The 13781-nt window shown below is 46.9% G+C and overlaps 2 protein-coding genes across 2 annotated transcripts in view; one reads left to right on the top strand and one right to left on the bottom strand.

The window, feature by feature from the left end:
* LOC115908430 overlaps positions 1 to 5587 on the bottom strand; it is a 34366-nt gene extending 28779 nt beyond the window's left edge. The window contains exons 1-2 of the mRNA XM_030956982.1: positions 5551 to 5587; positions 27 to 186 (exon numbers count right to left, since the gene is read on the bottom strand). Coding sequence (XP_030812842.1) covers positions 27 to 186; positions 5551 to 5587 — 197 coding nt within the window. The remainder of the gene's footprint in view (positions 1 to 26; positions 187 to 5550) is intronic.
* A 325-nt stretch (positions 5588 to 5912) lies between these two features.
* LOC115908429 (2-epi-5-epi-valiolone synthase-like) lies at positions 5913 to 12631 on the top strand. Its single transcript, XM_030956980.1, is given in 6 exon segments — positions 5913 to 6032; positions 8228 to 8710; positions 8712 to 8930; positions 10313 to 10546; positions 11200 to 11452; positions 12492 to 12631. Coding segments are annotated over 6 exon segments (1449 nt in total).
* Positions 12632 to 13781: the final 1150 nt, after the last annotated feature.

The raw sequence follows: 13781 nt of genomic DNA, 5'->3' as shown, positions 1-13781 counted from the left end.
AGCAGGTTACAAAGGACAATCTGTACCTCTTGGAAGCTGCCATTGCATCCAGGTAAGGGTCTAGTCCAAGAGCAACATCAAGAGCTTTTTGTAAGTAATTCCTGAGCTGTTCAGGTACATGAGGGTCATTGAGGGCTATTTCTCTGGCTTTGAGAAGGTTCTCAGCAATGAGCCCAGCCGGAGTTTCTGAAATGGAAATTAAAGGGAAGAATAATGATTTTGTAACTGCTCAATCAGTGGAAGTGAAGTTTAAAGTACATAAACACAGGTGTGTTTTTTAATACAAAATAGAGGGTTTTGAAGGGCTGTGAAAACAATCATGAAAACCTTTTCAAACTGAAAACATCCTATACTTCTGATAGATCTTTGCTGCATGCATTCTCCCTTTTCCCCTCAAGAATAAGAATGTTTTAAACATACAAGTTTTGCTTTTAAAGCTCCAAGACAAACATCAAACACCAAACAACAGCATACAAACCCTGCTCCTCCAGGTCAGATTTTCCTTGGAGGAAACAGAATGCTTCCAAAACTGCTCTTGCCAAACCAGGCAGGAGATGCAGGTAGTGGGTAAAGCTTTGTAAAAAGGAGGATCTGTGTGTCCACGGGATGCACAAGTGTCCCCAAGCTGTGTCTGGGCCTGGGAGGCTGCTATGCACCACACAACGTGTCAGCATCTCAAAGGCTGTGGAAACATCTGCAAGATCCAGATCACCTGGCTCTGGGAGCCAAAGCAATGCTGCCCATGGCACTGAACCTGCCCTGAGATCCCAGAAAACCCTTATGGCAGCAATCCACCATGGAGCACAGCAAGCTGTGGCCCCAGAGGGTGAGGCAAGGTTCAGAGGAACTCTTCCACTCCTCAAGTGTGAGAGCACGTGCTGGGTTATGAAAGCACCTGTGAGAGACAGGCCAAGAGGCTGGGGTGGAGCAGATTGCTCCTGGCAGGGTTTTATTTGCCTTTAACAGAAAAGCTGCAGAGAACTACATAAAGTGAAAAAAGACATCTCTTTTACTTCTGTGGCTTTTCCAGTACCTGAAGGGAGCCTACAAAAGGATGAAGAGAGACCATTTACAAGGCATGTAGTGACAGGACAAGGGGGAATGGCTTCAGACAGAAAGAGGATAGGTTTAGATTAGCTGTTAGGAAGAAATTCTACTCTGAGAGGGTGGTGAGACCCTGGCACAGGGTGCCCAGAGAAGCTGTGGCTGCCCCTGGATCCCTGGAAGTGTCCAAGGCCAGGCTGGACAGGGCTTGGAGCAGCCTGGGACAGTGAAAGGTGTCCCTGCCCATGGCAGGGGGATGGAATGAGATGGGCTTTAACATCTTGTCAAACCAGCCCATTCAGTGATTCTGTGATACAATGCCATGATTTACATCTCATCCCAATCTCTAACCATCAGGGGAAGATTTTCTCTCTTCCAGCAGTTTTATAACTAATTGCAACTGCAGGAATAACCATCCCTTTCCCAAACTGTGCTGGTTTGCTGACCTCAGCCCAGCTACATTTCCACTGAAGAGGACACATACTCTTCCTGCAGCACTTTCACCACTACATGAGGGAGCATCCCTGGGCTCCCACTGCTCAGCTGGAGGGAGAGTGCTGGAGGTTGGGATCTGCTCATCCTCCCTGCCAAGCACTCGGAGGCTTTCTGCTAATTTAGGGGTAAAAACATGTTTATAATCCATGTCAGCTTTTAGTAATCTTCATGTTCTGCTTCTGGATAAGTAACAGACAGGGATTGCCTGTCACACAAAGGGGAGGAAACAAGACTTACCCTCAGCTTGTTTGTAAGCTGTGTTATAACACCAAACGTGAGAGCCAAGAGGTGCTGCAGGGAGAGGGCACAGGCAGGGCATGCCAGGAGCAACCCCCCATCCAAGCTTACACAACCTCTGCAGGGAGTGCTGCATTTTTTGCAGCTTGGTGATGCTTTGGGCCAACAGCAGAGGTCAGAATTGCCCTCATTTATGCAAGCACCAGACAAGTCAGAGCAGAGCTCAGGGCTGGCTGCCCAGCCCAAGGCTCTGAGCACTAAGGTGAGCTAAACTTTATGTAACTACTTTTTTTAAAGGTTATTCCAGGAAAAAGTGCTTCATTTCAGTGCACAGTTTTACACAATCCCAGAAAAACCGCTGAAGTATACTGAGAACTAAATTAGATTTCCTGATAGTGTGCCTATGGGTCTGTGTATGCACAGACATCTCTTTCCATTTCCCATCTAGCTGTGCATTATCATCAATGGGAGAAAAGAAAAACAGCTCACTCAGAGGAAGAAAATGCTGAAAATAGCCCTACCATGAAAGAGCAGGAAAGGGCTGCTTTAAGTCTCCAGCAACTTCATAAAGAAAGAGAATGTGGCAATTCTTAAAATGGACCATTCTTGCCAGCAGAATGGTTCCCAGCATCTTCCTGGGCAGGTGCTGAGAGCACAGCCACCCTGCTTTACAATTAAGCTGAACAATAAATTGCAGCTTCTACTCTGTCTGAAATCAGGAACTTTTGATTCACACCAAAGTCAGGAGTCAGGATTGCAAGGTTGTATGTGTGGGACATCATCAGTGTCCCCTGAGCAGACAGGCAGTGCAGTGCCATGGAGGGACCTGCTGCTCCAGAATCTCAATTAAACTCTGCAGTTTGTGCTCAGATGGCACTTTTTAGGTGGGGAAAAGAGGAGAACACTTTACTTTTTGCAGGGGCCATCCCAAAGGAGGCACAGAGATAAAAGACAGTCTGGATTTGGCAAAAACAAAGCAAAGACATGAGACCAAAAAGACCAAATCTTTGGTTCCCATTTTAGGGCTATCCACATTCCACCTTCCAGGCTCTATATCTATTTTGCTGCCTTCCAAAAGAGTCTCCCCCTTCCCAGCCAGGGCAGAGCACTGAACCTGATCCACCTGAACATTTTGCTGCCAGACTGTTTGGTACTCCTATGCCAAGCACTTTGGCAGGAGCTGCTCAGTGCTAAGCACTTGGAAATCCAGTCTGCTAAAACCATCCCAAACAGCTCCAGCCATCCTGTTCACCAAGGCGCCTCAGGCATCGACAACAGCTTATCCCAGCCCTCACCTCTTTGCCTTAGTGTGCAAACACGTGTCCCAGCACAGGGCTTGTCATGGCCCATGTGGGGACAGGGGTGGGTGGGCAGCGTGGCCAAAACCAGGGTGGCCATCAGACATTGCAGGGGGCATGTCCCAGCAGAGCTCAGCCTTAACCTCAGCATTCACAGTGCCAGAGCCTGCAGAAAGCCAGCAGTGATGCCCTGGGGACAGGTAGCAGCTTAGGAATGGAGTGGGAGCATGAGGAAGCAGCCAGAGAGAGGATGCTGCTGCTCATGGCAGGAACCAGGGATCTAAACCCTGACTGAACTTCAGGGGAAAGCAAGGTAAAAATATACACTAGCTGATGCATTTTCTACAGACTCTACTGCTGGAAAATAAGTTGAAAAGCTGAATGTCCTCAGTGCTCCATTAGGGAGAGAAATTATTTCTGAAAAAAGCATGGCAATCCATCAGAAATTAGTCACAGCCAAAGCTCTCTTGACATTGCAAGCATCCACCACCCCACCATTCCTTTCTCCTGTGATTGTCCCACTCCCTCCACTCCAGGTTCCTACAAACCCATCTCCTGTGCTGAGCCTCTCTCCTCTCCCTGACAAGCCCACCCTCTGCTCCTTGCTGCCAAGTCACAGAGCCTGCATGGGGAAGGGGAAGGTGGGCACCCAGGACTAGGGCATCACACAGTGTTCCCTCCTGTCACACCGCTCTCCTGGAGCTCCCCACCCCACACAGGGAGTTTACCTGAAGGGCCGTGCATGTTCTTTCTTGTCCCCTGGCCTCAGAGGATGCTGTGGTGGGTTTGCTGCCTCTGCAGAGCAGGAGATCAGTGCTTGGGTGCCCACTGAGGGGACAAAGTCTCCTCCTTCAATCACCAAGGCAGAGCCCCAGCCCTGGGGAGAGGCTGTGTGGGAAGGATGGCTCCAGGCTGGGGCTGCACCCTCCTGTCCCACCCAGAGCACAGGCAGCAGGTGAGATCCAACAGCATCTGACATGAGAAAGGCACAACAAAAGAGCCGACTTTCAGTGCCTTTGCTTTATGTAAGAGTAAGTTCACATCCTGACCTTGGGAAGTTGCTGGCTCTCAAGAAAGTAATTGGCAGTTTCATAACCTTCTAGTTACATATCACAGACATGCCCCAGCTGAACCACCAGGTATGTGGCCAAAATTGTCCCAGGACTCTGAACCCCAGATTATCTACAAGGGGTCCTTAGCCACAAGGTCACCACTGCCCTGTACAGCCACACATTGGAGTAATCAATGTAAATTTGTCAACTTCTTAGATGTAACAGAAGATATTTCAGTGTCCCCAGAATAGAATAGGGAAGTATAAATAGAAAATAAGTAAATGCACACGATGAAAGAGTAAAAGAAAAGCAAATAAAAGAAGAGTTAATGCTGACTATATTGTTATTAGTTAAAACAAATAAACAAGATGAAAAAGACAGACCTCCTGGCATACCTAAGATTGTTCTATTTTATGATTTAGTAAACAACAAACTGCATTAGAATTGCAGTTCCTGCAGAAAGTAATAAAAATTGTATTTAGATTGGGAGTTAAAATTTCGGACGAGTATTTGGTAAACAGGCTACAAGCTTTAGTGTGCTATCTAAAGGGCACTAGATTTAAGGTGACTTTGGGAAAGTTGTTTCACTTCTGAGACTCTATTTTCTTCTTCTACAAAATGGGGTTAACAGCCTGTCCTCTTTAAAAAAGCACTTTGCCGCCTGGAGATGAAGCCAGCAGTAAGGACTGGAGTCAGGAGTTAGGCACTTCTTGGAGCAGGGCTACATGGCTTTGGAGATTCTCCTTGCAACTTTTTCTCAATATTAATTTTGAGATAGATGAAGGTTCCAAAGTGAGTTTGGCTGCAATTAAGCCCTCAAAGCAATGACACAGTGTTGTCCAATGGGTTCTTTAAGACTCATTTTTTCCTGCCTCTGCTTTTACATCTGATTTTGGTTTTCTTGATCTTTTTTTCTGAACAAGGACAGCTTTCAGAAACACGGCTGAGAAGGTGGCAAAAACAGGTTTGTGCCTTCAGGCACTGCTGGTGAAATCAAAGGAAGATCTTCCTGTGCTCAGCACACAGAGCTGTATGCCAAGGGAATACTTTGTGTGGCAACCTGAGCCTGGGGCCCTCCAAAAGCCCCAGCTGGAAGATCACATGGAAAAGTGAATTGTGCATCCCCCAGTCACGTGGGGATCAAAACCCAGCTCATGCCCCAAACAGCCCTTCAGGAGATAAATGCTCTCTGATAATTTTTTTAAACCCACAATAAAAGCAAAAATATCTATTATATATAAAGTTTTTTTCCTCAATTCAAGAAAATCCCAGGAATGTGAACTCAAAAGAGGTTTAACCAGCTGGTATTGATCCCCATGCTTCTGCTCCTGTCTCATCCCATAAGAGCAGTGTGGAGCTGCAGCCAGATCAGAGGCTCTGCTCAGGAAAGGAGGTTCCTGAATGATGTGAAGAATCACACAAACTGCCTTTCATAACTTTAAATTTGCTGTAGGGCGTCATGTTGGAAGTTAATATATGCACTTCTATTGTACATCTTAAGCATTATAAAACCAGCTGATTACACAACCCCATCCTGGTAGTCACACGTGTCTTCAAACATCCCTGCCACCCCTCACATGCATCCCAGATTAGGTAATCTCAGTTTTGTAATTAGTCTCTCACATGGAGACGAGACCTCCCCTCCTGATGCCTGGTCAACCTGGAGCCTTTAAAAAGCACCCCAAAGGCACCCAGTGATGGGAGATCTCTGGGTAGGGAGATTTCACCTTCTGGAAGCATGCTGGTGACAGAGGAGGCACGTGCTGCAGCAGTCCCAGGAGCCACCATGCCCCAGGAGCCCCGGCAGACGGATTTCCAGCTGGTAAGAGTCAAGAGCACGTGGAGCCGCATCAAGAAAGGAGAAACCCTCTCCAACAACAACAAGGACGAGGTCACTCTCTCTGAGGCAACAATGTGAGTATAGGAAGGAGCCTGTGTTTTTCTGGCCAGCCAAACTGGGCAGTCTTCTTGGTGGGATGGAAAAACCATCTTGGGTGCCATGGCAGCTTCAACACGCAATGACAGAATAGTTCAGGCTGGAAGGCATCTTTGGAGGTCATCTAATCCAAACCCCTGAGATGGGCAGGGACACCTTCTACTAGAGGAGGGTGCTCCAAGCCCCATCCAACCTGACATAGTGTACAAACCTGGGAATGTGTCTTAGGAACATGGGCAGTATGGCAGCACGGGCGGTTGCAGTGCTCCTTGACACAGCTCAGAGTTACAGAGGGAATTTTATCAACAGCCTCCATTTTTGTAGACAGGAATTTTCTTTAAACTTCTGAAAAGCTTATGCAGGGACATCTGTGTGCTGCATTTGGGCTCATTTTCTCCATTTCTGTGAAAATTCAATCTGTGTGTGCGCAAAATCTCACGCCGAGGCATGGGAGACAGATGGGTTTATAGAGGTGGTTGCAGACAAATGAAATGGGTAGGTGGGAAAAATAAACTGTCACTGACAGGAGCAAAACCCTTAACACATCCCTCAAACTCCAGAAGTCACCTAATGCTGCTTCAGATAGAGCAAAGACAAAACTTTCCCCCAGGGATACACACAGCTCTTTGCTGATAGTGTGTCTCCCCAGTTAATTATCTTTTAATTACAGCATACTCCTTCTCACAAGCACATGGAGCTCCATTCATGATGCAGATCTTTTTTAACACAGTTCTCTTCTGCATGTCAGAAGTTTTCCAGCCTTTGCCATGCTCAGATTTTAATGGCACAAGTCTAACCCTTTTCTCAGCCAGGTCAGAGGGACCTTCACCAGCACCGGCAGTGACCACAAGCATCACCCAGGCAGAGCTGCAGCAGGTAGAGCAGGACTTTGGCAGATCCAAAAACAGCCTGCTAGACCTCAGTCAATAGAAGGATGAACCTAGGGCCCAAGAACACACAGAAAAATCCTCAGCTGATATATGCTCCCACAAGGGCGTGTTCAGTCCCAAATTCCCTGATTTTCATAGAGCAGAGGGGTTGTAATGGGTACTGGTTGTACATCCAGCACCCAAAGCTGATTCCACCAAATAATATTCCAAACTATCCTGTCTCTTAGAAGGGTCACACACCAGAGATGAATGCACATGGAGTTAAGTACAGCTATAAGATGGTGCATTGAAATGTACACAATGCGTTTTCTGATACCATATTTGAAAAGCCCAGAAGAAATTTTCTGGAAGGTATAAATCCTCACTGGTTTTCTTTAACAGCTTTGGAGTTTAAGGGCTTAGAGACTTTAAGAGTTTAAAACTTAGAGACAATTTGGTAAAGAAAGCAGAGAAGCATCTATTTTGACCTCTAAGTGAATGTTCAGGCATGTGAAAAGAAATTGGGCATGTAGGGAAATCTGATTATCCAACGAATATCACAGAAACTCATTTTTTACCAAAACGCAGCTCAAAAAACAGTCTTATATAAAATACATCTGCCTTTTTTTTTCTTTTTTAGTCCCAACTTGTTTTTTCCCTGGTTTGCCCATCCCACAGAAGGAAGGGGTTGTAGGGCTGTGTTTTTCATTAGTTTAGATAGATAACTAATTTTGGCTTTTATTTACCCTTGAAAACTCCAATGTGGAATTGTTTCCCAACCCCCAGATCATTTTCTTTCCCTCTCCAGGAGCACTTCTTATTTCTATCACACCTATTTTGAGGTAGAAATCTGCTAGCTCAACTAAGGCATTGTAGAAACACTGGTCTGAATGGAGATGTGTGGCTGTGTATAGATAGACAGGAATAAATTAACTCCTACCACCTAGATACACCATCAGAGGATGCTTCTTCCATGAATGTGGAAAATTTTGGCAACCTCATTGTCTTCCCCACTCCCTTTCTGAAAACTGAAATGATTGGGCTGGCTCATTCTTTATGGGTTTTCAACTTCTAGCACGAAAAGCATGCCCCAGGCCTTCTGGGCTGTATCTTTTTAATGTTATGTAGGAATTCAGGCATTTAACTCTTCACTTAGACCTCAGAAAACCTCTCCATGAATAAAATTGCTGAGCCTTGAGACCCATGGGGGTGTCCCACCCTCTCAGCCCCATGTTTCTGCAGTGCATGGGCAGGAGACTCCACATTCTCTATCTCCCAGCAATATCCTTAAACTAGCTCAGACATGCAAAGATCAAGCTAGGAATATATAGGGATTTCAAACCATGTTTTCTGATCCTTGCCAGAGGTGAGTGCATCTCCGAAGGTGGGATTTCCTGGATCATTGAAGCTCCCATCTATTTTTGCTACAAAGTGGTAGAAACCTACAACATCCTGGAGCCCTCTAACACCACTCTGCTCTGGGGTCACATCACTGACCCCCAGCAAACAGAGCTGGCCACGGCCAGCAAGAGAAAACTGCGGCGCTTCATCGTCATAGACGAAGTCGTCGACAAACTTTACGGCTCCAAAGTCAGAGAATACTTCGAAGAGAACAACGTCCAGCACAAAATCCTTGCCCTGCCCACCACTGAGGAAACAAAATCCATGGACTTGGTGTTGAACATCTTGCACGAGGTCCAGAGCTTCAGCCTGGACCGGCGCACGGAGCCCATCATCGCCATTGGAAGGGGCGTGTGCCTGGACATCGTGGGGCTCGCCAGCGTCACTCTACAGGAGACGCACCCCCTACATTCGGGTCCCCACCACCCTCCTCTCCTACGTGGATGCCAGCGTGGGGGCCAAGAACGGGGTGAACTTTCTGCAGTGTAAGAACAAGCTTGGGGGCTACACCCCCCCCGTGGCGAGTTTCCTGGACAGGTCCTTCCTCCAGAGCATCCCTCGGCGACACATCTCCAACGGCCTCGGGGAAATTTTAAAGGTATGGACTTATGCAGCTGCAGTTTTCAAAACTGAAAAGCTGTACAATGGTTTGGGTTGGAAGGGACCTTTGGAGGTCACCAAATTCAATCCCCCTGTGATGAGCAGGGATATCTTTCACTCGGTCAGGTTGCTCAAAGCCCCATCCAACATGTTCTTGAGTATTTCCAGGAATGGGGCATCTATTGGAAAAATCATTCCAGGGTTTCATTACTCCCCATTGTAAAAAATTTCTTCCTCACCTCACAACTATCCTGAACCTATCTTCTTTCTGTTTAAACTAGTATCCCTGTTTTAGCACAACAAACCCTACTAGGAAGTCTGTCCTCATCTTTCTTGCTCCTTCTAAGTATTGGAAAGTGAAATGTCAGCAGCATCCATGGCATTGTATAAACAACTTAGAGTAATCAATGCGGGCCATCAAGGGTGCATGAGGACTTTTAACTCTTGTTGGGTCTATATATAGTTTTTTTACAGCTGCTAGATTTGTTAGAACATGCCTTACACTCAGTGTCCAGTGCTAACCCTGTGGAGGAAATTCCAAAACTCACAGCCAGAAACAGCAAAAACTCACAGGAGACACAGCAAAACCAGGGAAGAAAAGCCTCATCTTTCCATTGAGGCTGATCCATACCACTCTGTAATGAACTCTTGGCACAGAATCTGAGGCTCATTATGCTGGGGATTAATAATCTGCAAGATCATTTGCACCTACCTCAGTGGGTATGTCAAGTGTGGTCAATCAATCTCCTGCGAGGCAAATTCTACTTCTAAAATTACCTGGAAAGTGCTCAGTAAATGGCTTTATGTCTGGAGAACTTTGGAAACTTTTGATAAAGCAGAGTTCAAGCTATTAAAATGTATTAGAGATGAGTTCATCAACAGTAATTTTCAGTGCTTGCACAGTGAGAAATCCCCAGGATATCTGGAGGTTTCTGGCAGGCACTGTGAAACCCTCAGGTCACCATTCCCCACTGCAGGGGTGGGGCTAATGCATGAGTCAAAGGGGGAAAAAATATGTACTTCTAACAAGGACATCGCTTCTAAACCCTCATATTCTCTATACTGCAGTGTTTTCCCTCCTTCCATTGCCCTAAGAGCAACTCCAAGGTGGTGGTTCCCACTGCCCAGTCCCTGTCCTGGGGATGGCCACCATCCAGTCCCAAGTTCCCTTCCAGGCACAGAAATAACCAAAGCTCATTACAAACCACCTGCTGGGCTATGGGAGCATGTAGCAAACCCCCAGCACAGGCAGAGCTGCCCAGCAGCAGGGGAACTAGTGTATAACATGTTATTGCAGTCCAATCTACTAAAACACTCAAGTTTCCAACAGCACATACAAGTATCATACAATTATCCTTAATTATCTCTTTTTTGTCCCAGATGGCCCTCATGAAACACAAAGGGCTGTTTGACCTGCTCAAGAACCATGGAAAATACCTACTGGACACCAAGTTCCAGTCCTGCAACAGCTTTGCCCACCATGGGGATGCTGCACTGCAGACTACCAGGATTGCCATTGAAACCATGCTGGAAGAGCTGGCTCCCAACCTCTGGGAGGATGACCTGGACAGACTGGTTGATTTTGGCCACCTCATTAGCCCAGAGCTGGAAATGGTGAGTGAAAACTTTATATTGCAATAGCCCCTTCAAAGATAAAATAAAAAAATTCAATAGGCTTCATGAAAACCTTGTGAAAAGGAGTTGAAACTCCAGATTTGCACATGCTAGGTCACCCAAGTCACCAGCCTGGTGTCAAAGGGACTCCTTCTCCTGCCCCATTTCTCCCACACCTCCACCCATTTCCAATTCAGACCTTGATCCAGTTGTTGCTTCTTACTGGGCACTCACTGAAGCTCAAAGAAAACCAGATTGCAGTGAAGCCACTGGAAATCACCAACATGAGCTGTAACAGCACAAAGCCATGGAGGCCATAGCCCGTATGGCTTGGCAGAAATTGCCATTGAGGAATGAGGGGGGACACCTACATCTTATCCAATATCCAGAGCCCATCCCTCCATCTCATGGTGCTCTATCAGTGATTTAGATGGGAGGAGAATTAGATCGTAGATCCCTATGGGAAATTTTAGCTGCGATTAATCATGTGCAAAACGGATCATCCTAGCAACCCATAAATCACAAGACGCCAACATCCAGCAACCACAGTGAGTCAAATGTCGATTTGCAGGGACATTTTTAGCAATAAACCCCACTTGTTTCCTATTTGCCACCCCAAACCCGTTGTGCCACCCACCTTTGCTGTTCTGCAGAGGGTTCTGCCGTCGCTGATGCACGGGGAAGCCGTGAACGTGGACATGGCCTTCATGACGTACGTGGCCCACGCGCGCGGGCTGCTGGCCGCCGAGGACAAGGAGCAGATCCTGGAGTGCATGCGGGGCCTGGAGCTGCCGGTCTGGCACAGCGGCTGCAGCTGGGCCCTCATCCAGAGAGCCCTGCGGGAGCGCCTCAAGCACAGCGGGGGACAGCTGAGGATGCCCCTGCCCACAGGCCTCGGCGTGGCAGGTACGGCCTCAAGGACCCCAGGGAGCCCCCAAGGGAACACAACCAATTCATTTTGCCAAGGGAAATGCAGTGCTCTGCCCACAGGCCTCTGAGGGACCCCAGGGAGCCCCACAAGGGGACAGTTGGCACCCCAAGGGGACACTTAACCAATTCATTTTGCTAAGGGAAATGCAGTACTCTGGCCACTGGTCTCGGCGTGGCAGGTACGGCCTGGGGGACCCCAGGGACCCCCCGAGGGAACACAACCAATTCATTTTGCCAAGGGATATGCTGTGCTGTGCTCTGCCCACAGGCCTCTGAGGGACCCCAGGGAGCCCCCGAGGGGATAGTTGGTACCCTGAGGGGACACTTAACCAATTCATTTTGCTAAGGGAAATGCAGTGCTCTGGCCACTGGTCTCGGCATGACAAGTACGGCCTGAGGCATTGCGGGGAGCACCTCGAGGGGACACTTGGCAGGCAGTGGCAGCCTGGGAAATGTGCTCTGTGGTTTGCAGTCGTGCATTTCTTGCACTCTTTTTTGCATCTCTGTAAACCCATCGAGAGACAGGATCCTTCCTCTGTACAAGCCCCAGAACTCCGTTAAGGACTGAGGTCTAATTAATTGCATTATGATTAACCAATTCATTTTGCAAAGGGAAATGCAGTGCTCTGGCAGAAAAACCAGCAAGGGGAAAAGAGAAAAACAATTCTTCTGTTATACTTGAAAATATTTGTTAAATATCCTTGGCAAAAGAAATTTAATTTTTTACTGTGCCTAGAAATAATATTTGCAAATTAAATAATATCTGTTCAATATCAGGGATGAAATACTCATAAGATTTTAAAATAAAAGCTAACCAACCCTTAACACAGAAGCAATGCCTGGTACCAGGTTGTGATCTCTGGCACCTCTTTCCTTTTCACACCATTTCCATGAAGCTCAGTCTCTACACTCAAGACAAAAGGCTCTCACAAACTGGAGTGACTGCCACAGTCAGTGTGTGCAGGCAGGAAAAGCTCCTCTGGATGTCCTATTAACCACAACTCTTATTTTCCAGACATATTCAATGACACCAGTGAAGAGACCCTGGAAAGAGCATATGAGCTGTGGGTCAAGGACTGCAAGGTGGAGCTGGAGGAAGAGCTGCAAGCCCAAGGTGACAGTCCTGCCCCAAGCCTGAGCTGTGTGCCACTGTAAGGCAGTGGGTAGAACTGGATTTTGAACAAGATAAATCCAGAAGCACCTGTGACACTGCATACATTCCAGAGCTGCATGGAACAAGCAGAATATTGGCATCTGTTGTGATTTGCCTTTTTCAATTGCTTTGTTTGAAAGGGAATTTATTATTGCTGAAGGAATGATCGCTTACAAGTAAAACCACGAGTGCCAGTAGTGTAGTTCATTGCAAATGGTCTTCTTTCAGGGAAAGTGACCAGGATTATTCATTCATTTAGTTAATCCAAGCTGGTAACAGCCATAGCCCTTGCCACTGGTGTCCCACCATTGCTTGTGCTTGGACCCCTGACACAAGCAAGTATAGTTGGCACCATGCAAAATTCCTATGCTATATAAAATATTTCAAGTAGGTTATCACCTTCACTGGTCATTCTTTTCTTCTTGGTGTTCTTCTTGTTTTCTCTCATTCAAAAGGGCAAAACAAAGAAGCTCATCTGCCAGCCTTTGCACCCAGTCTAAGCGAATGACACACTCTGATTAGAGGCACCATCACAAGTCACAGATCAGTAAATATTGCTGCTGTGGAGCACTTGAGGATTGTCTCCTGGTAGTATGGCAGCCCTTTGTCTTGGGACTCTCAGATACTGAGGACATGCTGGCAAATCTCCTCTTGCTGCCCAAATATTTGTGGTGGTTTCACTTTGTAACCCCTGCAAGCCAGGGGGGTGACAAACAGGGCACAGTTTGCAGCACTGCCGCCTAAAAACAGAGTTGGGCTCCTGGCAATATTGCAGAACCCCCTGGTGTCCCCACATCTGCCACAGGGCTCGTCCTACCTGCCAGACCCTGGCTCCTTTCCCATCTCAGCCTTTTCTGGTTAGATAGGGCCAGCTGGGGAAAATCAAGAGAAATTAGAGGACTCCAAGCAAGTTCATCATCTTCAAGCAGCTTCACTGTCATGTCTCAGGATCCTGGCAGACTCTGAGCAGATTATGTAATGGATGCTGATGGTGAAAAATGTAAAAGTAATGTCATCCTTCTCCCTGGAGGTCCAATCAAAGGAATTGCAATCAACAAACAGCCTTTGAATTATTTACAAAATTATTTGTTTTTTCCTCTGGTGTTTTTGTCCCACACCAGTTTGTGCTGATGTGCTGGCTTCTGTTTTGCT

The sequence above is a fragment of the Camarhynchus parvulus genome, chromosome 12 (genome assembly GCF_901933205.1).
Source record: "Camarhynchus parvulus chromosome 12, STF_HiC, whole genome shotgun sequence".
Classification (NCBI taxonomy): domain Eukaryota; kingdom Metazoa; phylum Chordata; class Aves; order Passeriformes; family Thraupidae; genus Camarhynchus; species Camarhynchus parvulus.
This window is presented reverse-complemented; position numbering and strand designations above follow the sequence as displayed.